Below are 24,460 nucleotides of genomic sequence, written 5' to 3'. Positions count from 1 at the left end.
AAGCACGCTGTTGGATGTCCGGTGGTGACTGATTTGCCTGACAAACAATGCTCAACTCCTTCTTCCTGCCAGTCCTGGAGCCATGTTTCTCTCCTCTCACCATCCCCCAGAGATGCCTAGGCTCTTTTCCCCTTGCTTGATCCTCTGGGAGTTTTGTCTGTCCCCGAGGGTGCAGAGTACCCTCAGGAACCTGATCTAAAAGAAGGGGGATGAATGACAGGCCTAGGGTCGAGATTACTAGAGCCAGCAAAGTCTGCTCCCTGGGCTTGTCTCAAAATTTGCATAAAAAAGAGGTTCCTCCCCCACATCCCTCCCTTCCCACCTGGGATAGTGGTCCTGGGCTGAGGTCTGACAGCAGGTGGAGGAGGAAACTCTGCTTGTGAGCAACCACCTCTCCATTCCTGAGGTGATGCCTCGTGTCTTCCTGGTCAGGAGTCGGCGTCCACAACCACCTAACTGGGGCCACCTGCCTGACCAGCTCCGAGGAGATGCCTATATTCCAGGTGGGCCCCTCACTGAGCCTGGGGATGAGGGGCAGGGGAAGAGGCAAGGCATCACCACCGGCTTTCTCTCTTCAGACTGCAGCAGCCTGGCCGGGCTACCGGCACATCAGTCTTCCCGCCTTGGGGACCCCTGGGCAGCGGTGAGTCTGCAGCTGACCCTCAGGCCCCAGGTGTTTTGCCCCTTCCAAAAGCTGACAGCCCCTTACTCCTGGGCCTGTTTACACATGCCCTTCAGCCTCAAGACCTGTTTTCCCTGCTGGGAATGCCATTCCTGTCCTAGAAAGAGTTCAGTTAGGTCTCAATGAAGCCCCATATTCCTCGGGTAGGCAGCCGCAGATGTGCTCCAGATATCTCTACGTCCAGTGGGGCAGAGAAGGATCCCAGCAAAAGAGTGGATGGTGATTAATTTTTATGCCAGAACATGGAACAAGGTGATAAGAGCAGGATGGGGGATAAGGGTTACTGGGCCCTCTCAGAAGGGGTATTTCAGCTGTGCATGCAAGGGAAGAAGGAAAGCACTAGCCAGAATGCAAATGTGATCAAGGTTAGTTCACTATTTATTCTGAGCCAGGTGCTAAGCACTTAACAGTAGTAAGACAAAAATCCACACTGTAATCAATTTTTATTTCTGATTGGTGCTGAGGACAAACAATAAAACTAGAAAAATATGTGTTAGTATGTTGGAGGATGATACTTGCTATGGAGAAATGTCAAGCAAGGCAAGCATGATGGGGTTTGGTTAGGAAAGGCCCTGGAAAGAAGGTGGCATGTGTTTGCACTGATCAGACTCCAGCCTTCCTCATCCTGCATTCTGAGTTCTTTGTAAGTATTTTTATGCCAAGTATGGGCAGGGTCCAGATGGAGGGGCTAATTTCTGCATCCCCTTGGCAGCCCATGCAGGGAACCCTGGCCTCTGCTCCCAGGAGCCCTGGGACACTTGGCTGCCCTCTCTGCCCCAAGGCCTTCCCACTGCAGCGCATGCTGACACGACACCTCAAGTGCCACAGTCCAGCTCGCCGCCATGTGTGCCGCTGCTGTGGCAAAGGCTTTCACGATGCCTTCGATCTCAAGCGCCACATGAGGACTCACACTGGTGAGTTGTGGCAAGGACTGTGAGGGGCTTCTGGACCAGTTGGGATGGTGATGGTGCCCTGGATGTGGAATTTCCAGTGTCTGTGTACATAGGGCAGGGACACAGATAACAGGAGGCCTGAGACTTGATGTACCTCAGACCCCAGCAAATGGGTATAAGGTGATGCCATGGTAGTGGAGACAAGATGGACGCTGGCTACAGAACTCAGGTCCTAAATCGCAGGGTGCAAAGGAACATCTGCCACCATCTTCCCCAGGGGAAGGAATTTTCTAGTGAGGGACAGTGGTCACAGGGGTTTGGCCCATGTTTGTACTGGGTGGTGGGTAGCAAATGGGTCATAAATAGAAGTTTGATGAGTTTGGGATAGGGGCAGGAAATGCTCAATTTTGGAGAGGAAGGTGGCAAACCTTTAGTCAGAAGGCCATTTCCCTGCCCGACTCTGCACCCCTTCTTCACAGGAATCCGGCCATTCCGTTGTGGAGCTTGTGGTAAAGCATTTACCCAGCGATGCTCCCTGGAAGCACACCTTGCCAAGGTGCACGGGCAGCCGGCCAGCTATGCTTACCGTGAGCGCAGGGAGAAGCTGCACGTGTGTGAGGACTGTGGCTTCACCAGTTCACGGCCCGATGCCTATGCACAGCACCGCACCCTGCATGGGGCCACCTGAGACTGTACCAGCATCCTACCCATGAAGCAAATAAACACAGGAAACAAACAAACAAACAGAACCTGGCATTTATTAGGAGAAAGAGAGAGGGGTCACTCGGTCCAGCGGTGGCCACAGTGTGGGGCAGTACATACATAATACAGGCGCATGGCATCCTGGTAGAAAGGATAATTGGTTAGAAGGGTCTGGAGCCTCCAGAGCACAGCATAGGACCCTCCATCCAGCAGGGCCTCATCCCAAAAGAACAGCCAAGGAAACTTTCCCAATATTAATGATCCAATCCAGGATTCAGGGAAGGGCAAGATCACCCCGATATTTATATCTCCACCCATAGGGAAAGACCAAGCCCCAGGTTCCCAGGAAACTTCCCCCCCAACTCACTTCGGCCCGGGCACTATGTGACTGGAAGAACACCGCCTCCTTGTGGCCGCACCTGAAGGAAAGCCCCAGTCACCCAGTTTAATACACCTTTCCCACCTCTCTCCACCACCCAGTAGGACAAGCCATGCTCCCGCCCCATTGCTAGCTGCGAACTCACTTCTGGCATGGATGGTCCTCGGTCCGTGGTAACGTGGGGTCCTGGGACACATCAGCAATGATCTGGGTCAGTTCGCTGCAGGAATGGGGAGGTGAATAAATAAGCTCAGTCCCGGACTCCCAAGACAACACCCTTGCTTGCCCCAATCCCTGGTCACGACACTCACTCCACTTCGTGAGTGATTTTGTTGACGTAGATGCAGCTGTTATCGGCTTCCTGCTGATAATCACAATTCCGGCACTGTGAAAGGGCGAGTGTGGAGGGTCACCAAGAGACTAGGGGTCACCAATAGGAATGGGAGGGCAGGGAGATTCCCGGAGGGGATGACTACGGGCCGGATGGACAAGAAAGTGATAGGAGGTGAGATCAATACACTTCGGGAGCGAATAGGAAGTGTGCGTCACACTGAGTAGCATGCTGCCACGAGGGGATCCAGTGGGGCGGCTGGAGGCCACGGGGAGGCCTGCGAGCTCGCACTCACCGCATAAAGCAGAATGCGGTTCTCCTTGTCTTCCTTGGGGTACAACATGTTGTTACTGTAGGGAGGAGGAAGTCAGAGGTCAGCCCTTGAGCAAGTCCTTGCTCCCCTTCCGCACCTGCTTCCCTTCTCACCATTCCTGGCAGAATCGAATGCCCACGAAGCCCGGTTCGTAGGTCCCATCTGGTTCCATAGCGACGAACTGCCTGTCAAGCCTTCCGCACTTGCTCCGCCGCGCTACAGGTCGCGGGAAGGGTCAGGCCAAGCAGCGGCGCCAAAGAGGGACGGAGCCGCGCACGTGTATAAGCTGACGGTAGCCCTGTGCTCGGCTCTCTCCACGCTTAGGTTTGGCTGATTGCTTCCCTTGATTTAATTTTTTAAAAATATTCTATGGTAATTGCTTCCAATTTCGGCACTTCGCCTCCCCATTTTACAGAATGGGATGGATATAGTGCAAAATCCGGGAATATGATGCACAAAGTGACCCCCTAGGTGCTGGACATAAATAGAAGCAGCCATTACTCTCTGTTTGGATCCACGCCAGTGCACACGCGCCACGCTTACCCTTCGCGGACCGGGATAACTCCTGCCAGTTCTTCCTCCCAGCTTCAGCTTAGGCCCGACCCGGCCGTTTCCGGTGTGGCTATTGGAAGAATTGTGAACTATGGAAGGCCTCTCGGGATTGGCTGGGTCTAAGAAGAGGGCGAGTCCTTTTCCCGGCAGTGGAGAAGGGACGGCGGCGATTGGTGGATCCTAAAAGTGAGAGCGCGTGGATTGGTCTGGTCAGGGAGTGGGGGCGGGGCTGGTATCCCAGAAGCAGCGGCGGCGGAGCCGGCGTGAGACGGCTGTATCGGGCTGCGGGCCACGGCAAGGCGCGGCGAAATGGAGGTGGCGGGAATATCGGCGCCCACAGTGACCGTTTTCATTAGCAGCTCCCTTAACAGTTTCCGCTCTGAGAAGCGGTACAGTCGGAGTCTCACCATCGCTGAGTTTAAGGTGTGACTGGGGGGCGGGGTCTAGAGGGGTGGGGCAAAAAATGCGGGGTTTCCCGAAGGTGGGGAGGGGCCTGAATGTAAGGGGCGGGGCTAGAGATTTCTGAGGTTGGGGAGCCTGGAGACCCGGCCTATGCAGATGGGGCTAGAGAGAATCTGAGATTGCAGAGAGTAGGGGCGAGGCCAGAGAAAAACCCGATGCTCCAGAAGGCAGGAGCTAGAGTAGAGGAGGTGGGGCCGGGAAGGCCCCTCAGAACCTCCTAGGCCCTGGATGGTCTTTTAGAGAAGCCGGGATAGGGTGATGGTTGCTAATAGTAGGCGGAGCCTCAGGGCAGATGATGGGGTCACTGACACCCTTTCTCCTCATCCCCGCAGTGTAAACTGGAGCTGGTGGTGGGCAGCCCTGCTTCCTGCATGGAACTGGAGCTGTATGGAGTTGATGACAAATTCTACAGCAAGTTGGATCAGGAGGATGCATTGCTGGGCTCCTATCCTGTAGATGACGGCTGCCGCATCCATGTGAGGCCACCCAGCTGGAATCCCATACCTCATTTACTCAACAAATATTTGCTGTGCTTGCCCTGTGTAATAACCCATATAGGCCCTGCCCTCATGGCATCCCCAGTCCAGCACAGATAGACACCAATAGATAGTGACAGTCCAGAGTAGTCTGTGCTAGGATAGTAAAGGCTTAGGGAACTGGGGGTAGAAGTTTTACTTGACTCCACCTGGAGGTTTCAGAAAGAGCTTTCTGGAAGAAGGGACATTTGAGGAGACCTAAAGATGAGCAAAGAGGTAGAAGGGGCATGCCCAAGTAGATGGAAAAAAGTGTACAGAGTTCTAGAGCATGAGGTGAGCCTCTGTGAGCAATGAGGCTAGACAGGTTGGGAGAAGCTAGAATGCAGAGGACCTCTTTGTGCCTACATTGTTCTTTCTCTGCTTAGCATTCACCTCTCCCACCCCAGTCTTTACCTGGCACATTGTTCCTTAGACATCCCAGATGAACTCCACTTTAGGGCCTTTGCATGTGCTATATTATATTTATTATATTTTCTTCATGAATAATTCTCTATATGTCCACATGGCTTCCCCCTTTCTTCTTATGTTTACTTAAAATGTCATCTTTTGCTGGGCAAAGTGGCATGTGCCTATAATTCCAGCAACTCTGGTTGCTGAAGCAGGAGGATCACAAGTTTGAAGACAGCCTCAGCAATTTAGTGAGGCCCCTAAGCAACTTAGTGAGGCCCTGCCTCAAATTTAAAAAATAAAAAGGGGCTGGGGGTTAGCTCAGTGGTGAAGTGCCCCTGGGTTCAATCCCCAGTACCAAAAAAAAAAAAAAAGTCACATTTCAAGTGACACCTTCACCTGCCTAAATATAAAATTATAATTTCATCCCTTCCCCCCTTTTTGTTCTTTATTTTAGATTTTTTTATTTCAACACAGGGGCTTACTGGCTTTGAACTTGGAATCCTCCTCCCTCAGCCTCCCAAGTTTGCTTGGATTACAGATATATTGTCATTGCATCTGAGTATATTTTAAATTTTTGCTCATAGCTCTTATCACTCTCTGACATACTCTGGATTTTTCTCACTGGTCTGGTTTATTTTGTGTCTCCCTGATTTGAGTGTCCAGGAGAGTGGAAATTTTCATCACTCTGTTTCACTGCTGTGTCCTCAGCATCTGGAACAATGCCTGGCACAGAGGATACTCAGTGAATCACTGTTGGATGATGAGTTGACTCTACAAAATAAGACCAAGAGGTCAAGTGCAGGACGCATACCTATATCCCAGAAACTTGGTAGGCTGAGGCAGGAGGATTGCAAGTTCAAGGCCAACCTCAGCAACTTAGCAAGACCCTTGGAAACTTAGTAAGGCCCTCCCCCAAAATAAAAAATAAGAACTGGTAAAGCAGGAGTGCTTCGCCAGTACACCCCCCCCCCCAAAAAAAAAAAGACCAAGAAGATGGTATAATTATCCTCATTTTGCAGAGGACAAAACTCAACTTCAGGATGAAATATACTTTCTTAAGCATGAACTATTGATAGAATTTTTCATTTTGTCTGCACGACTCTAGAAGTTCATGTGTCCAGAGTACTGGTTCTTTATTTTCTGTCCTTTGTTATTCAGTAATTGAACATCTGTATTGTGCCAGGAGTATAGCTGTGAGTCATATCTGAGGAGGTCCCTGTTTTAGCTGTGTCTAGTGTGTGAGGTAGATGTTAGCCAAATGATCACAGGAGCAAATATGAAAGGTAAGTTTTAACTGAGGGCCTTGCAGGAGATCATGGAGCTGGGAGACCCTATACTGGGGTATCTGACCTATCATGAGGTCTGGGAGGATTCCTGGAGCGGGTGCTGTTTGATCAGAGACCTACAGAAAAGGGAAAGTTAACCAAAAAGGGGAAAAGGTGCTCTGGCAGGAGGACATAGCACATGCAAGCACCCTGCAGTGGGAGGGAGCACAGTGGGTGCCGGACTGTGGGTGAAGAAAGTGGAAACTGGGAAGGAGTCAGCCTAAGGGCCCTGCTCTGACTCAGGTTTTCACGAGCTCCCTTGGGCTGCAGGTGAGGAACAGACTGGGGGACAGGAGGAGCAGGGACACCAGGAGGAGGATACTGTAAGAGTCCAGATGAAGTGATGGGCAGGACTAGCAGTTGTGAGTCAGGACTCTGCTGGGCCCACAGAACTGAGACTTGGGGCTGACCAACAGCTACAGCCGAGGGATGCAAGTGGGGTCAGTCATGGGTGGCAGCACCCTCAATCAGGAGGGCTTCACACCCATGTGGTACATCCCAGGCTATTCAAGGATAGTGTCCCAGGGTTGGAACCTCTGGGAATTTTGTTTTTTTCCTAAAATTCCTTTTCTGTTGGTAAATATCAGCTACATGCACTGCTTAAAATGACAGTTTTTCAAACTTTAAAAAAATTCATGACCTAGGGAATAGAAATTCTTAGCGATCCTAGACTTGGAGGTAAGGACCATTTTTATTTTGCCGTGTTAGCCTAGTGGTTCAGACTAAACACTTTAGGATTGTCCTTGATCCCTTTCTTTCCCCACTCTTTTCCCCACTCCCAATCTGTCACAAACCCTGTTGGCTCCACCTACAAAATCATCCCGAATCTAAATTCTTCCCTTACTCCCACTGCACCCACCTTGATCCAGCCTTCACCCCTCCCTCCTGGACATCCCAACCCCTCCCCTGGCCTCATTGCTCCCATCCCTACCCCAACAGTCTGCAGCAGAGGGAGCCTATGAACCCCTGATCCATATGAGAGCCATCTCTGCACCACAATGCAGGTAAAACCCAAAGTCTACAGTGATCTGTTATCTTGCCCATTCTCCCACTAGCTCCCTTCACCGCACCCACACCAACTTCTCCTCCTCCAGAAGGTCAAGGATGTATCTGCTTCTGGTTTTCACACCTGCTGTTCCTTCTCATCCTTTAGGCTTTGGCTCAGACATCCCCTCCTTTTGAAAGCCTGCCCTGGCCACCTTCCCATGCTCCTTATCTTCTTTGTTGTATTTTTGTCTTTCGCCCTGGCCATCAAGTAGTGTTTAGTCCATGTCTCTATTTGTTTGTTTACGGCTGGGTCCCCCAGCACAGCAGAATAAGCACTGCCTGCGGGCACGGGTTGTCTCTTTTTATACCATGTTCCCAGTGCCCAGCTCAGGACCTCCTGGGTACCTTTGGAGGAGCTCCATAAGCAATGAGTGGGTGAACACTTGGAATAGCTCAAGAAGAGGTGTTCTGGAGATGGGGGCCATCCTGCGAGGGTCCCAGAGTCCCAGAGAGGATAGATGTACTGCCTAGAGGGCTATGAGCCAGGTCTGATCTCTGCCAGTTAGATTCATTGACTTCAGGGCTATCAGTGATATGGGTGCTAGTGTGTAGGGTACATCTCGGGGCAGATCCAGCCTCCAGGGTTTTGGATGGCGAGGAGAAAGGAGAGATGGCCAGTGTAGATATCTACACTGCTGGGCTCAGGAGAGGGGAGATAGCTTGGATAAAGGTGAAGGTGTCTTTTTCAAGTCAGGAAAAACTTGAGTGTGTAGAGTGCTCTAGCATGCAGCTGTACCCCAGCATCCCAGGCCTTCCTGGCTAGACTGATTCCTGCTGACCTTCCTCTCCTCACCACAGGTCATTGACCACAGTGGTGCCCGCCTTGGAGAGTATGAGGACGTGTCCAAAGTGGAAAAATTCGAGCTCTCTCAAGAAGCCTATGACCAGAGGCAAGGTACAGAACACATGGGATGGGATGGATGAGGGTGTGTGGTAAGAAGCCAGGTAGGACTGAGAGGACCATCACAGGGAGGTCAGAAATCAGGCAGAGGGCTTGGGAAGATGGAGGAAGGGGTGAGGTTCATTGTGGGTACATATGAGGGCATGGGACTGTGGGTACATGATTAAGGTGAACAGGGCATGGGGTAGGAATGGGGACTCCTAAGTATGTGAGGGGAAGCAAATGAGGGCCTAGGAAGATGAAGGGGGCCTTTGGGGAATGCAGGAGAATGGTTTGTGGGGAGCATTCAGGGCCAGATGGAGGCATGGGGTGGGGCAGATGGGGTATAAGGACAGAATCTAGTGGGCTGTGGAGAGGACAGAATGGCAGTCAGTTCAGGCTTCTGCTGATGGGTCAGAATGTGTGGTGGGAAGGAAGGGGGCTTGCAGCAACTGGCTGAAGGTGAACCTAAGACTGGAGGGATATGTAAGAAGATGGGCACACACGTTACAGGGCACACACCTGTAATCCCAGTGACCCGGGAGGCTGAGTCAGGAGGATTGCAAGTTTGAGGACAATCTCAGCAACTTAGTCAGAACCTGTCTCAAAAAATAAAAAAGGCTGGGATGTGGCTCAGTGGTAAAGCAGTGCCCCTGGGTTACTTCCTCAGTACAAAAAAAAAAAAAAAAAAAGATGGGGTCATGTGAAGGACTGGAGGCTGGTTGCATCCCTTTAGTTTCTAGATTGTAGGGAGACCCCAGGAGTCACGGGAAAAAATCAAAGCTATGGTGGGAGACTTATGGAGCTTGGGGACAGCTCTCTGACACCTAGAAGAAATACTCCATGAATATGGAATATTCTAGCCCCTTGTGGCTGGATGTTATCTGAAGAGGTCAGAGACACATCCCCAGAGATCAGGTCTGACCCTGTCCCCCACCCTGCCCACAGACACAGTTCGCTCCTTCCTGAAGCGCAGCAAGGTAGGCCGATACAATGAAGAGGAGCGAGCACAGCAAGAAGCCGAGACCAACCAGCGCCTTACAGAGGAGAGGGCCCAAGCCAGCACCATTTCTGTGGGCAGCCGCTGTGAGGTGCGGGTACCTGGACAGGCCAGTCGCCGGGGCACTGTCATGTATGTAGGTATGTGGCTCACAGGATTCCTGATCCCAAGATACCATTCATTAATTCAGTTGAGTCTCTGAGACCTTATGCTTTGTCCTGAGGTTGGCAATGCCAGGGCCTTGGCATTCGAGGAAATTCCAATTCCAGCTGACAGTGACAACCCAGAGCGTTGATGGTGGAAAAGTGAGAGGCGCAGATAAAATTCATGGATCGCACAACTCGCTCATTAAGTATATAGTTCACTAGTTTTTAGTATGTTCAGAGAATTGTGCCACATCGCTAGTTGTCAATTTTGGAATATTTCTGTTACCCTCACAGGATATCCTAAAACCATTATCAGCCTTTCCCCATTTCTGAAGCCTTACCTCCCCAGCCCTAGCCAACCACTAATCTACATTCTGTCTCTGTAGATTTGCCTATTCTGGTTGTTTTCTATGAAAGGAATCCTAAATATGCAGTCCTTGGCTGTATTCACATATTGTTTTCAAGGTTCATCCGTATTGTGCATGTATCAGTATTTTGCATTATATAGATATACCATGTTTTATTTGTTCATTCATCAGTTGATGGACATTTGGGTCTTTTCCACTCTTTGGCTATTATGAATAATACTGTATGAACATTCTCATATGGTAAGCTTTTGCATGGACATGTTCTCATTTCTCTATACCTAAGAGGAGAATTTGCCTCACATATAATTCTTTGCTTAACCTTTGGAGGAATTGCCAGCCTATTTCCCAAAGCAGCTGCACCATTTTACATTTCCACCAGCAAGGTTCCAATTTCTTCATATCTTCATCCACACAATTGTTATCTGACATTTTTATTCTAGGTATTCTGGTGGGTGTGAAGTAGAACATCATGTTTTTGGTTTGTATCTTTTTGATAGCTAATAATGTTGAGCATCATTTCATGTCTTCTTGACCATTAGTGTATTTTCTTTGGAGAAATGTCTACTCAGATCCTTTGCCCAATTTTTAATTGGGTTGTGTTGTTTTTTGTTGTTGATTGTGCATAATTTGCTAGGATTTCCCTAACCAGGTACCACACATAGAGTGGTTAAAACATCAGAAGTTGATTTCTTAAGAGTTCTGGAGCCTAGCAACCCAAGGTCAAATGTCAGTGTTTATTCTGAGACCTCTCAGAGCTGTGGCAGTGCCATCCCATCTTAAGTTTTGTGTGTCTGGGGGAATGGAGATTGAACTAAGGGCACTCTGCTACTGAGTCACATCCCCAATCCTTTTTAGTTTGTTTTGAGAAAAAGTCTTGCTGAGGCCTCCCTTGAACTTGAAGTTCTGCCTCAGCCTCTCGAGCCACTGAGATCACAGATGTGTACCACCAAACCCAGCCCCCTTGGGTTTTACAAAGACCTCTTCATGCCTGGTACCATGGTGCACACTTGTAATTCCAGCAGCTTGGGAGGCTGAGGCAGGAGGATCACCAGTTCAAAGCCAGCCTCAGCAACTTAGTGAGGACCTAAGAACTTAGTAAAACCCTGTCTCTAAATGAAATTTTAAGAAAAGGAGCCAGGGTTGTGGCTCAGTGGTTAAGCACCCCTGGGTTCAATCCTGGTAGATTTGCCTAAGTAAATCTACCCAAAAACTCTTGGCTGAGGGAATAGGGGGCAGGGTGGGAGCTAGGAGATCAGCAAAGCTGCAATTATCTTGGTCTGACAGGAGATAAAGGTGGTCCTGGGTGGAAGCAATCAAAGTAGCAAGGAGTGGTTTTCACCAGGACAGGCTTTCCTTGATGAGCAAGCACAGATTCCAGGTGAGATGTGTCCAGAGGTTTCATCAGAATTTCTCTTCTGGGCAGGACTCACAGATTTCAAGCCCGGCTACTGGATTGGTGTCCGCTATGATGAGCCATTAGGGAAAAACGATGGCAGGTAACAAGTGTTCCATTGAGACATCTGTGTATGTGTGTCTGGGAATGCATATGTGAACATGTATGTGTAATTCCACGCATGCTGCTGAGTGAGCCTGTTATAATGTCATACTGCATTTTGAGTGGGAGCCACATGGGATTCTTTGACCACTGCTTCCCCATCATGTTCTGCAGTGTGAATGGGAAACGCTACTTCGAATGCCAGCCCAAGTATGGAGCCTTCGTCAAGCCATCGGTTGTGACAGTGGGGGATTTCCCAGAGGAAGACTATGGGTTGGACGAGATGTGACACCCAGGGAAGGGCATCTCCCTGTTCCAGCTCCTGTCTCAGCCACTCATTGCCCTTCTCTACGTGTGTACCCCTGGCCCTCTGCTCCTGACCTCATTTTAATTTTATTCACCTTTTCCCCTCCCATTGATTTTAGAGATTTGTACATTAAATGCATCAGAAACCTGGGAAGTATGTGGAAGTGGCATGAAGAAGCTGGGTAAATGAGGATTAAATAAGGACCTAGGCAAAGCAGAGTTTGAGTAGGGTGAGACTTTATTTATTTATTTCTTTACTGGAGTGCTCTACCACTGAGATACATCCACAGACCTTATTTTTTATCTGAGACACAGGTTCTCACTAAGTTGCTTAGGGCCTTGCTAAATTGCTGAGGCTAGCCTTGTAACTTGTGATCCTCCTGCCTCAGCCTCCCAGGTCACTCAGATTTCAGGCACACATTGGCACCCAGCAAGTCTTTATCCTTCGAGTGATAGCGAAAGGCCTATGAAATGATTGCTCTTTGTCCTTTGCTATTCAATATAATGTTCTGCAATTTAAACAGAGTCTTCAAATAATAGTAGCTTAAACAGGATGAGAGTTTAATTATTTTTCATTTAAAGTCTCATGCAGCCACACATGGCAGGAAGATTGCAGTTCAAAACCAGTCTCAGAATTTAGCAAGGCCCTAAGCAACTTAGTGAGAACCTATCTCAAAATAGAAAATGAAAAGTTCTGGGAGGTGGGTGCAGCCCATACCTGTAATCCCAGAGGCTCGGGAGGCCGAGGCAGGAAGATAGCAAGTTCAAAGCCAGCCTCAGCAAAATCGAGGGACTAAGCAACTCGCTAAGATCCTGTCGTTAAAGAAAGTACAAAATAGGGCTGAGTCTGTGGCTTCGTGGTCAAGTGCCCCTGAGTTTAATCCCCTGTACAAAAAAAAAAAGTTGTGGGGATGTAGCTCAGCAATAGAGCCCCCTGGGTTCAGTCCCCAGTCCCTCCCCCACAGAAAAAAAAAAGTTTCATGAAATCAAGAGTTTATATATTAATCTCCCCACACTACTTCAGGGCTGCTTTCCATCTCCTTGTGTCTTGCTCTCCCATCTACTCATGATTCCTACCTCATCTGCTACAACCAGGAGGAAGAATAGAAGGGGAGGGGAGATCTTTGCCTTTAAGGAAGATGTACAACTACAAACTATCCTTAATTCATTGATCAGAATTTTTCTACATTACTACATGTGACACTGCAAAGGAGTCTGGGAAGTGTAGTCTTTGTTCAGGGCACCATGTTTCCAGCCAGCTATCAAAAGTTCCTGTAGGGGTTGTGGCTCAGTGGTAGAGTGCTTGCCTAGCAGTAGAGGCCCCAGGCTCAATCTTCAGCACCACATGAAAACAAATAAATAGAGGTATTGTGTTCAACTAAAAGGATATTTTTTAAAAAGCAGGGAGAGGGTGCTGTGGTACATATCTGTAATCCCAGCACCTTGGGAGGCTGAGGCAGGAGTTCAAAGCCACAAGGAAGCACTGATCAACTCAATGAGACCCTGTCTCTAAATAAAAATACAAAATAGGGCTGGGGATGTGGCTCAGTGGTCAAGTGCAGGAGTTAAATCCAAGGTACCAAAAAAAAAAAAAAAAAAAAAGCAGGGAGACAGAAAGGACAATGAGAGCCAACAAGTGGTCTTGTCACAGTCCCTGTGGGTGGAGGCTTTACCTGTTCACTTAATATTTTAAAGAAAAGAATCCACATACTAAAAGTGACATGAAGCCTTAGCATTACAGAGCATGTGACATGCATGTGCATTCAGTGTGTTCTGGGGAGCCTGAATTTTACTATGCATGTGTCTGCAGGTGCAGTGATAACCCTTCATTAGTTTCTGGGAGGGATCCTTCATAGAATGACTATTAATTAGGCAGCTTATTTATTGCAATTACTTAATTATAACTTCTGGAGAAAGGGAAAGCAGCAGCAGGGACAACTACAGTTAAAAAGAATGAAGTTGAACTGCCTGCAGGCTGAGGAGATCCTTAAGAAGCTGTTCACATCTCACATAAAGCCTGATGTTACTCTGATGCCTGTCACAGTAAGATAGAGGACACCCCAAATACCTGGACGCTCCCTCAAACACAGGACAGCCTATAGACTATGACTAGACAACAGAGTTCACGTGCAAAACAGTGTGTACAAATTTCCACACACACTATGGAGTCACACACATGCACACAGAAAACACTCAAGAGACTGACATCAAACACTTGCAAGGGATAGACAGACATACATATCTATACTTGCACCCACACAGAGAGACCAATAAAGTTATCCATCTACAAAAAACAAAGTTACTTTAGAAAAGGACTCCAAGACTTAGAACCCTTTCCTGTCAAGGAATTGTCAAAGCATTGGAGAAGGTAACCCCAGCTTCCCAACCAGCACCACAAGCAAGTTCAGCTAGTGTGTCCAGCAGAATAAGAATCAGCACTGAGGATCTGAGACTCACTTTAAAATTGGGTATCAGGGGCTGGGGTTGTGGCTCAGTGGTGGAGCACTCGCCTAGCACATGCGAAGCCTGGGTTCAATCCTCAGCACCACATAAAAATAAATAAAATAAAGATATTGTGTCCAACTACAACTAAAAAATAAATATTAAAAAAAAACTGGGTGTCAGAGTACATCTCCAGATGATGAAGCCAAAAGTGTGGGAAGCCATCCATGAAGCTACTTGAGTGGTCCTTTACTCGGTACTGAGCCATGGAGGACTTATGTCCTTTCTTGAGAATGATCCCAGTTTTCCCATGTGTAGACTGCCCAAGGCGTGAGATCTCTGTCCCTGTTCTAGTAGTAGGATAGCTCTCCTAGCTCCTCCACAATTGGGCATTGGATCTGGACAGCCCATCTCCTGCCTTATTTGGCAAATAACATTCTATGAAAAACCTTTGATGTTCCCCCACATAAATAAAGCAAGCGCGGGCTCCAGATCTCTCTCTGTCCAGTGTGGAAGCTGGATCACTAATATCGGAGAGCCGTCCTACCCCTGCTTTCTAAAGTTACTTCCTGTGTCCTGTGGTTTCTTTGCCATTTTCTCTTTCTTAGCTTTTATTTCACAGCCAGCTCACTGCACCAAGAGGGACCCCAATTCCGTTGCCTGTGCAGGACGTGGGCAAGACAAATAAGGGGCAAGAGAATCATGTGCTCCCCATAACTGCACTGACCACCCAAAATCATACCTCTGAGCTCCAGGTAAGGTTCACAAGCATGCAGATCTGCCAAACTGAGGTGGAAGGTCTGGACAATCTTCCAAGGTGTGCTTTAACACCTTCCAGTTTTCAACATGGTAAACTGGCAATGGATGGGATCATGCAGATAATTTCCAAATTGGAAACCTAGACATGCTATATGAAAGCTTGGATCATAATTAGAGATTAGAGACTCACTTTACAGAATGACCTGATGCTTACACTTTACTGATATTAGGGTGCCCACAGAGGAGGGGGAATGGTGATCAATGTGTAGGCATAAGGGCTGGGGTGTGTAGTTCAGTAGTAAACACTTGCCTAGCATGTGCAAGGCCCCAAGTTCCATCTCCAACACCACAAAAAAGTGTTGGCATGACACCAGATACTACAACAAATAACCTCTATGTGCTCAGTCCAATGCAGGTGTTCTCAGTGATTGCTAGTAACTTCCATGTGGTTATTCACACTTCCAGGACCTATCAATGGCTTCACAATTTCTGGGGATTTTCAAAATTGTCAACTTTGTGCTGGCAAATGGGAGAAGACAGTGTGAAGTTTTACCATATTCTTAAAAAAAAAAAAAAAAACCTGCCCTAGAAATGATCTATACATTTTAACTTCTCATATCGATGAGCATTCATCAATCCAGCAGATCCCACATATGAAAAGTGTGCCTTGGAACATATTCCTGTGCTAGGCAGCCTCCTTTCATTCACTTTTATTTAAAAAAAACTTTAAAAGGACATGCCTTTTAAATGGTGCACGCCTGTAATCCCAGTGGCTTGGGAAGCTGAGGGATGATCCAGAGTTCAAAGCCAGCCTCAGCAAAAGCAAGGCACTAAGCAACTCAGTGAGACCCTGTCTCTAAATAAAATACAAAAGAGGGCTGGGGATGTGGCTCAGTGGCTGAGTGTTCAATCACCAGTACCAAAAATATAAAAAATAACAAAAAAAAAAGTAAACGGCTGGGTATATAGCTCAGTGCTTGCCTAGCATGTGCAAGGCCCTGAGTTCAATCCCCAATACCTAAAAAAAAAGACCATGGACTTTATCCTTTAACTATGGTCTAGGGTCACTAGATCCAAAACCTCAAGGGGAAGCAGCAGAAAGGAGTTATGGATTTTCTTCTAACAGATCCACTAACTCTTCCTCCTGCAACAGTTGCCCATGCCTGCCCACCCTCCCCTCTTTGAGAGCAAAGTGAACCTTGCTTGATTTCATAAACCCTGAGCATAAACCCAGTGCAGATGGAAGACTGAACATCAACATAATTTCCCCACATTTTTTTTAATCACAGTTTTGAGGCCCCACAGTATATTATATCTGATGCTGGAAACACACCCGTGAATTAGACACAGCCTTTGCCTGGTAGTTTAAAAAACAGATAATTACTGACCATTTTTGTTTTTTAGTAAATTCTATATTAATAAGGTTGTGGGCATGGAGCAAAGAGGAATAAAATCACCAAATCTGCTAGGTAGTGTGGGGGGATGCATTTCAATAAAAATATCGATCATTTTAGGTCTGTAGTAATCCTTTTGGTTATTCATTCTGATCAGAAACCTGATCCCTGTGATAAAGTAATAGTGAAAGCTGCTTTTGTTTGGTAGCTGAGTCAAATTTAAGGATTCACATGGTAACAATAGTCCTTGAGTTGATTTCTGCCATTTACCAAGCAGGGATAACTGAGTTGCTAAAGAGAGGTGGTAATAGCTTTAGTGAGGAAGAGTTCACCTTAGTCTGACACCAACTACCCAGGTTCAAACCTGAGGTGAGTGAATGAATATGTATGTATTCCTCCTGCATGACCAATAATAGCACTTGATACAGGAGACAGGAACCTTTGACACAATGACAACAGAAAAGAAATCAGGCAAGGCTTTAAATGGGATGAGAAAAATGTTCAGGCTGCCTCCCCAGGCCCAAACAATGGAGGAGGCCAGCCTTTTCTCATATTTTTCCACTGTCACAAGTATAATCTTTTTTGGATGTTGATAGACCTTTATTTATATGTGGTGCTAAGAATCGAACTCAGTGCCTCACACATGCTAGGCAAGTGCTCTACCACTGAACCACTACCCCAGCCCACAAGTATAATTTTTCCATTAGTCAGGAATATGATAATTTTTGAAAGGAATTTCTTCCATGTGGAAAATGAGGTCTGCACTCACTCACTGGTCGATTTGATTTAGTGTAGGCGCAGGCAAGAGACCCTGTCCTAAAATAAAAGGGCTGGAATGTATCTTAGAGGTAGAGAACTCCTTGGTTCAATCCCTACTAACACACACATACACAAAAGGTGGGGTGTGGAGGAACGTCCCACAGACTTAGTGGGGAAGGGTATGGGAAGATATTAGCAGATAACAGATTATGAATTAAACTTGAGAGTTTATCCGCCCCTTTGTCCCTGTGGTGGTCCCTGTTGTAAGAACTAAGTGAGCTAATGTAAGTGCCTGGCCGCTAGGTAAATGCTTACGATTAAGTATTAGCTGTACTTATATGTATGGCAACGTGGTAACATATCATAGTGCACGGTAAACGTGCTGATTTCATTTCATCTTCACAGCGGCCCGCCCCAGTTTCTTCACATTTACCTTTCCCACCCTCCTGATGGGTCCACTTTGGAAAGGATTCCCACGGGTTACCAGGATGGCCCTTGCCTCCCAAGTGCCTGCAAGGGGGTGTCCTTAGCTTCAGCCCAAAACGCTCAGCCACCACGAGGGGGCAGCAGCTCACCGCCCAGCCGCTGCCCGTGAGCCGTGCACATTGTGGGGCCCGCAGTCTCTCCGGCGGGACTCCAGTTTAGCGAGCGAACTTCATTCCCAGAGAGCCATGCGACATCTCAACCTCTCCTAGCTCAAAGAGGAGAAGTCTCCCCCAACTTCCAGAGACGCTAGGGGTGGGTGGTGGGTGGAGAGATTCGGCTGCGTGCCGGACGGCGCAGGCGCAGAGGGCCCACGGAACCCTGTGGAGCCGAGTACGGAGGCACCAACGTCCTGGAGGCGGCGCTACAACTGACTTTCTGGCCGCAGGGAAAGGCGGCAGATGACCTCAATTTGCGGCCTTGAGCTTGCTCGGCCGCTTTCCTGTCCCCCTACTTTTCTTGCATCTCAGTAGCTTTCTCCGGCTTTTGCTCGACCCCCAAGCTGGTCAGTGCGCAAGAGGAACCGTTTTAGAGAGGAAAAAAAAATCCCATTTCCTTTTTTTTTTTTTATACTAGTAGTTTTATTATATGATTACTTATAATTTTAGCTGTATTAATATATTAAGAATCAGAAGTGAATGACATTTTATTTTACCAAGAACAATCCCAGTTGCGGCAGCATGTTCAGTGACTATCATTTAGTCCTGCAGCCACCACATGCCTATTTCAGATAATCAGGAAGTCATCATCCAAGCTTGACCCACATGATAGTTACCCCTACGGGCTCAGGCTGTATGACGTAGAAACAAGATACGTTTTCTTTTCCAGTAAATACTGCTTTTTGTCATACATCCCCCCAAGTAATCTTACTTATATAATGTACAAAATTGTAACTTTTTAGCCTTAAGAGTTGTCTCAAGTAGCTTTCATTTTGGAAAGTAATAAAGGCCTCAGACAGCAGCAAAATGATCCTCTGGACTTGGTACTTTTTTAAAAAATATTTGCTTTTTAGTTGTAGTTGGACACAATACCTTTATTTTATTTTTATGTGGTGCTGAGGATCGAACCCAGAGCCTTGCCAGCTAGGCCAGCGTTCTGCCCCTGAGCCACAACCCCAGCCCCTGGACTTGTACTTTTGAATTTTCATTTTTGCTTAGAATAGCAATTTAAAAATTAAAACAAAATGATTCCCACATTATCCTCATGTAGGAAGTCTTTTTATGTTCACATTAACACAAGACAGAAATGTCAAATTGAGTACTTCCAAAGAAACTTTCCCGTTTGTTTCCTTTTTTATTAGCTCACCAATATCTCAGAAGCAGCCTGGGTCAATAAGACACAATTTCTTGCCGCTGGCTCTAGTCTTGCTTTCTATAACCTTCATCAATGACTTGAGCTTTTCCTTCAGCTTCTTCCTTTCATTCACTGGAATGAACCAAAGCCTCCTGTCCACACATTTGATCTTCATTTCTCCCTTCAGCTACTTTATCACTTACAAAGCCTGCTATTCTGTACTCTTGCTGAGTTTGACTGAATACTGGATGTCCTTCATACCTCTCTCAACAAGGATAATGGTGTATGGCTTCTTTGTTTCTGGGTTGACACATTTGTCTGCCACAATGGCTGCCACAGTATCCCTAAACATCTGCTCCAGCTGTGTGTGCCTTTATCTGATATCTGAACCTGTTAGTCAAAATCTGCTTACAGACTTCAGTTTGGGTCATATGTTCCAAATGCACTAATGAGATCTTCCTTCTTTGCAACCTGACCTTTAGAAACATTTACATTGAGTGGATTTGCAGGATTTCATCCAAGGTCTTTTTCCACGCTGCTGCGCCCAAACCTTGTTCTTGAAGCAGGCGATCTCAAAGCACTTACCTGCGCGCTTGAAGCGAACTACCGCCAAGTAGGTCAGACAGATCTGGTTGGTGGGGTGAGGATGGACATATGGGCCACTCACGTCGCGGCTGGGAAATCAGGGCCCACCACACAGGCCCCATTTCCCTCTTGATTCTCCTTCACAGTGGAGACTTTTTAGAACAAGTTTTATTTATCTTGGTACTGGGGGTTGAACCCAGGGGCACTTTAACCACTTTACATACATCCCCATCCCCGCCCCTTTTGTGTGTGTGTGGGCACCAGGGATTGAACTCAGGAGCACTGGACCACTGAGCCGCATCCCCAGCCTTATTTTTTTATTTTATTTTTTAATTTTTATTTTTTTAGAGACAGAGTCTCAATGAGTTGCTTAACGTCTTGCCATTGTTGAGGCTGGATTTGAACTCGGGATCCTCCTATCTCAGCCTCTCTGGGATTCAGGCCAAGCCATCATGTCCGGCCCTTTTTTATTTTGAGACAGGGTCCCACTAAATTGTTGAGACTGGCCTTGAACTAACTTGAGATCCTCCTACCCCAGCTTGAGAGTTGCTGGAGTTACAAACTTGGACCACCTGGCCCAGCAAGAATGGGGCTTTCCAATACCCCTGACCCAGTTTCAGTAATTGTCAACATATGGCCAACCTTATTTTGTTTATTCCTCCTAACCCCATTATTTAAATCAAATCTCAGGCAACATAACATCTCATCCAGATTTTATATGTATTTTTTTTTTTCACCAGGGATTGAACCTACAGGCATTTAACCACTGAGTCACATCCCCAAACCATTTTAAATTTATTTTAAGACAGGGTCTTGCTAAATTGCTGAGACTGGCTTCAACTTGCTATCCTCCTGTCTCAGCCTCCTGAGCTGTTGGGATTACAGCCCAGCTAAAATTGAAAAAGGTGAAGGAGACTTAAACATTGCCCTGCTAACTAGTTTTTTATTTCTTTATCTTAGCTTACTACAGGCAATTATGCTTAGAACAGAAGCCAAAGGGAAACTGTTCCCCAAAGCTCTGGTCCCTGGTGCCATGAGGATGCCAATGAACCTGAAGAACCAGATTTACCGCATAACTTTGGCCCTCAAGCCTGACTAAACATAAATGTGCATATCTTTACGAACCCTCCACCTTGGTTCTTCCACCATTTAATGCTTTGGTGGGTTTTTTTTTTTTGGGGGGGGGGACATCAAGGATTGAACTCAGGGGCACTCTACCACTAAGCCACATCCCCAGCCCTATTTTGTATTTTATTTAGAGACAGGGTCTCACTGAGTTGCTTAGCGCCTCGCTTTGCTGAGGTTGGCTTTGAACTCTCCATCCTCCAGTCTTAGCTTCCTGAGCCACTGGGATTACAGGCGTGTACCACCAAGCTCGGCTGCTTCTGTGGGTTTTGGAAAGGCAGAATGGCTGAGACAGAATGTAAACTAGTGGGTATAAAGAAGTCGAAGGAGACCCAGTGATGTTTGGCCTCAATAACTGGAAGAGATACTGTTGATTTAGGGAAGAGTGGGTTTGGGAGAAAGGTCAGAAGCTCAGTTTAGGATGTGCGAAGCCTGAGAACCTCCACTGCCCCAGGATGCAGGATGTAGGAGTCTGGAGTTCAGGGGCTGTGTTTGGGCTGAAGATGGAAATTTAGATGTTGATAGCCTCAAGACAGAGTAATTTATGGCTTGAGTGGGACAGACAGGAAGACCAAAACCTAAGGCTTTGGGATGCCCAGGATTAAGAAATCAAGGAGACAGTACAAATATAATGCACCAATAAAAAAAAAAATGGAAAAAATCAGGAAGACAGAACTAGAGAACGTGACTGTCCTGGATAGTGACTGTTATGAGAAAGTGCAATTAGTTCTGAGATCATAAAACTGACAGCCTCATCTAGTCTTAAGGAGGGGCACAGAGACAAAAGGAGGGCTCCAGGCAGTGGGCACAGCAGTGCAAAGGCCTGGCAGCAAGAAGTAACAGAGCCTAAGGACAAGACAGAGGACTAAAGCTGCTCTGTCTGCCAGGGAGGGGTGTGGTGAGAAGGAAATCCTGATTAGTCATCACCAAAAGATTTATCATCAGCCAAGCCCCGGTTTAGACCTGGTCCTGCCACCCTCTGTGACCCTGCCTTTCAGAGCCTCCATTTTCTCTCCTGTTACATCTTGACTCATACAAAAAGCTTGCATAGCAGTTGCTTTGGCCTAGCCCCAGCAAGCCCTCAGGAAGGATTAGCTGCAACTGCAGCCTCGTGTTCTGTGATCTTGTTATTTGAACTATTATTGTATTAATTATATTATTGAAGAGTCATTGCATAAAGATAGTGGTTAAAGATACAGGCTATGGAGCCTAGCTATTTAGGTTTAACCTCAGTTTACTTATCTGTAAAATGGGGATAATAAATAGCATCCATCCTATAGGACTACTGTGAGAACAAGCTAATATACATGAAGTGCTATAGAAGAGTGCTTATCAGTTTGTGTGTTTGTTTTGGGGGGGGTGTCAGGGATTGAATTTAGGGGCACTCGGCCACTGAGTCACATCCCCAGCACTATTTTGTGTTATTTAAAGACAGGGTCTCACTGAGTTGCTCAGCACCTCACTGTTGTTGAGGCTGGCTTTGAACTTGTTGTGATCCTCCTGTTTCAGCCTCCTTAGCCACTGGGATTACAGGCTTGCACCACTGCACCTGGCCAGTTGTTTGTTTTTGTCAGTATTATTTAAGGATGAGCAAGAGTCAACCAGCTGGGAGTCCAACTGGGCTCTAGGTTACAGGAACAGCATGGGCACACACAGGCTAACAGCTGTCATTTTCTATGTTTATCACTTAATTCGGATAGAAGTAGCAACTCATGCTCCCATTTCACAGATGAATTGATTGTTCAGAGGCATCAAATCAGTTTTTGGGTTGCACAGTTATTATAGGGTTGAGCCAAAATTCAAATTAAAACCTACCCAATCTTCAGGAGAGAGTCTAAGTGCCATATAGACTGCTGAGGAACCCAGAAAAATAACTGGGCACACATAAGTTGGAGGTCCAAATTGTAGGGCAAAAAGGCCTCTAAAGGCAACATCAGCCAGTAGCACTGGCCCATGCCAGTATTCCCAGAGACTCAGGAAGCTGAGGCAGGAGGATCCAAGTTCAATGCCAGCCTCTGTAATGTACAGAGGCCCTAAGCAATTTAGCCAGACCCTACTCAAAATAAAAAGTAAAAAGGGCCGGGAGCTGTGGCGCACACCTGTAATCCCAACGGCTCTGGAAACTGAGACAGGAGGATCCTGTGTTCAAAGCTAGTTTCAGAAAGGGCGAGGCGCTGAGCAACTGAGCCAGACCCTGTCTCTAAATAAAATATAAAATAGGACTGGGGATGTGCTCAGTGGTGGAGTGCACCTGAGTTCAATCTCCGGTACCAAAAATAACAACAACAACAAAAAAAAAACCCCAAAAAACAAAAAAAGGAGTGGGTGGGGATATAGCTCAGTAATAGAGCCCCCCTGGGTTCAATTCCCAGCTTAAAAAAAAAAAAAAGGGCATCAGCTGTAGTCTCAAACGTACCTTCAGGGTCCTTGGAACATATGTACTCAGAAAACTGGCTAAGGCCAAAGGACTTCCTGTATCCGAGCTTTCTTTAGAGACTGTCAGACTGAAGGCGACACTTTAGTGTCGTCCACGAAAAAAAAAAAAAATGGAGATCCACGGACTCGGCTGCAGAAGGCACGGGGTGACCACCATCTGGGATGCGGCAGGGGCCAGCAAAATCCAGTCTGCCTTAGCCCTTGCCACAGTTGCGAGTGTCTGTCCCCAGCTTGTAAGCCAAACAAAACTGGGGGGCTCTAGGTGCTGTTTGTCGCAAAAAAGTCAGGATAGGGGCTACTTGTTGAGTCTCTTTTGGAACGGACTGAACGAGTGAAGTCAGGCCTCGGGGCGAAAATTCACAGGACGCGGGGAAGGTTACCTTGGAGCTCCAGTTCGTTCACGCTGAGCAGTGAGAGAAGGCTCAGCACCTGTCAGGGCGAGGTTCGAACCTCAGCACCGGAAACCTGCTGCGCTGAGTACTACGGGGCAGCCCGTTACGCTGGGGCGAGGCCGCCGCGCGCAGGCGCAGTTTTCAATGCCGGCTCTAGGACAGCGCGGATGACGCCCTGGCGCCTTGCAGTGTCTACCGCGAAAGCTGCGGCCTGAGTCATGGGCCCCGCCCTCCGGAGCCGGACGCAGCGGGAGGCCCTGGAGTAGCAGACCACAGACAACCCGACCTCCGGACGTGTAAGTGAGGCGGTGACCGCCGGGCCCAGACCCCCCACCCCCTGCATACCGCAATCCCGAGTTCAGCAGCCCCCAGACCCAGCAAGACCCTAAAGCCCCGGCTTCAGGGGTCCGAGGACCCATTATCTCAGATTCCAACTCCTAGGCCTGATCTATCCTCATTTTCCCGTCCGGCGGACTCCTCCCCATCCTCGGTCTCAGGATCTAAAATACAAGCCCATAGATTTGAGGTGCACCCCTTAAATTCTCCCTTGGGGCGTCCAGAACCACGGTCTAGGATCCATGCCCCCAGTTCCAGTGCGGATCTTGATGTCTCGGGCCTCTAGACTCTGACTTCGGACTGGAACCCTCAGACCCAGGGTGACTTTGTAGTCCCGTTGCCGAGAGTACCCAATTGCACAAAGCCACATTCGGAATTTCCTAAACCCTGGCCCCCGGTGGCCTCCTGGCCAAGGGTTCCCGATCCGCGAGCTCGACTCGCCGAAAACCCCCAGGTTCAATTCCGGGGCTCTGGATCTCAGATTCGAGCGCCCAGACACACCGGGTACCACTGCCACCACAAGGGGACGCCATCTGGAGATCTCGCGGCAGACCTGTGCCCATCCCCTTAACGATGTCTATACACGCACTCAACCCAAACTCCCTCAAGCTCGACAGGTACCTTTTAGACCCGGGGTTTCAATCCTGAG

The 24,460-nt window shown here is 47.7% G+C and overlaps 3 protein-coding genes and 1 pseudogene across 5 annotated transcripts; 2 read left to right on the top strand and 2 right to left on the bottom strand.

The window, feature by feature from the left end:
• Positions 1-297: 297 nt before the first annotated feature.
• Positions 298-2,306, top strand: Ovol3 (ovo like zinc finger 3). The gene is made up of 3 exons (XM_058580494.1): positions 298-643; positions 1,395-1,596; positions 2,055-2,306. Exons 1-3 carry the CDS (start codon positions 410-412, stop codon positions 2,261-2,263), a joined length of 645 nt encoding a protein of 214 aa, XP_058436477.1. The 5' UTR covers positions 298-409; the 3' UTR covers positions 2,264-2,306.
• A 7-nt stretch (positions 2,307-2,313) lies between these two features.
• Polr2i (RNA polymerase II subunit I) lies at positions 2,314-3,953 on the bottom strand. Of its 3 annotated transcripts, none has more exons than XM_046448126.2 (7): positions 3,844-3,953; positions 3,414-3,516; positions 3,283-3,337; positions 2,968-3,041; positions 2,802-2,876; positions 2,645-2,696; positions 2,314-2,418 (listed from the first exon to the last, which is right to left on the bottom strand). In XM_046448126.2, the coding sequence occupies exons 2-7, from the start codon at positions 3,470-3,472 to the stop codon at positions 2,356-2,358; spliced, it is 378 nt and encodes a 125-aa protein (XP_046304082.1). In that variant the 5' UTR covers positions 3,473-3,516; positions 3,844-3,953; the 3' UTR covers positions 2,314-2,355. The 3 variants fall into 3 exon arrangements, with proteins under 3 accessions (XP_046304082.1, XP_046304080.1, XP_046304081.1); XM_046448124.1 differs by having other exon boundaries at positions 3,414-3,642; positions 3,844-3,946; XM_046448125.2 differs by lacking the exon at positions 3,844-3,953 and having other exon boundaries at positions 3,414-3,830.
• A 137-nt stretch (positions 3,954-4,090) lies between these two features.
• Positions 4,091-12,026, top strand: Tbcb (tubulin folding cofactor B). The gene is made up of 6 exons (XM_046448101.2): positions 4,091-4,275; positions 4,647-4,790; positions 8,411-8,507; positions 9,441-9,632; positions 11,430-11,502; positions 11,676-12,026. The coding sequence occupies exons 1-6, from the start codon at positions 4,162-4,164 to the stop codon at positions 11,788-11,790; spliced, it is 735 nt and encodes a 244-aa protein (XP_046304057.1). The 5' UTR covers positions 4,091-4,161; the 3' UTR covers positions 11,791-12,026.
• A 6,072-nt stretch (positions 12,027-18,098) lies between these two features.
• On the bottom strand, positions 18,099-24,181 carry LOC124094917 (ribosome maturation protein SBDS-like; annotated as a pseudogene).
• Positions 24,182-24,460: the final 279 nt, after the last annotated feature.

The sequence above is a fragment of the Marmota monax genome, unplaced genomic scaffold (assembly GCF_021218885.2).
Source record: "Marmota monax isolate L192 unplaced genomic scaffold, Marmota_monax_Labrador192_F-V1.1 WCK01_AAM20220418_F8-fsc00101, whole genome shotgun sequence".
Lineage (NCBI taxonomy): Eukaryota > Metazoa > Chordata > Mammalia > Rodentia > Sciuridae > Marmota > Marmota monax.
The sequence above is the reverse complement of the archived record's forward strand: the minus strand, read 5'-3'. Positions and strand labels throughout refer to the sequence as shown.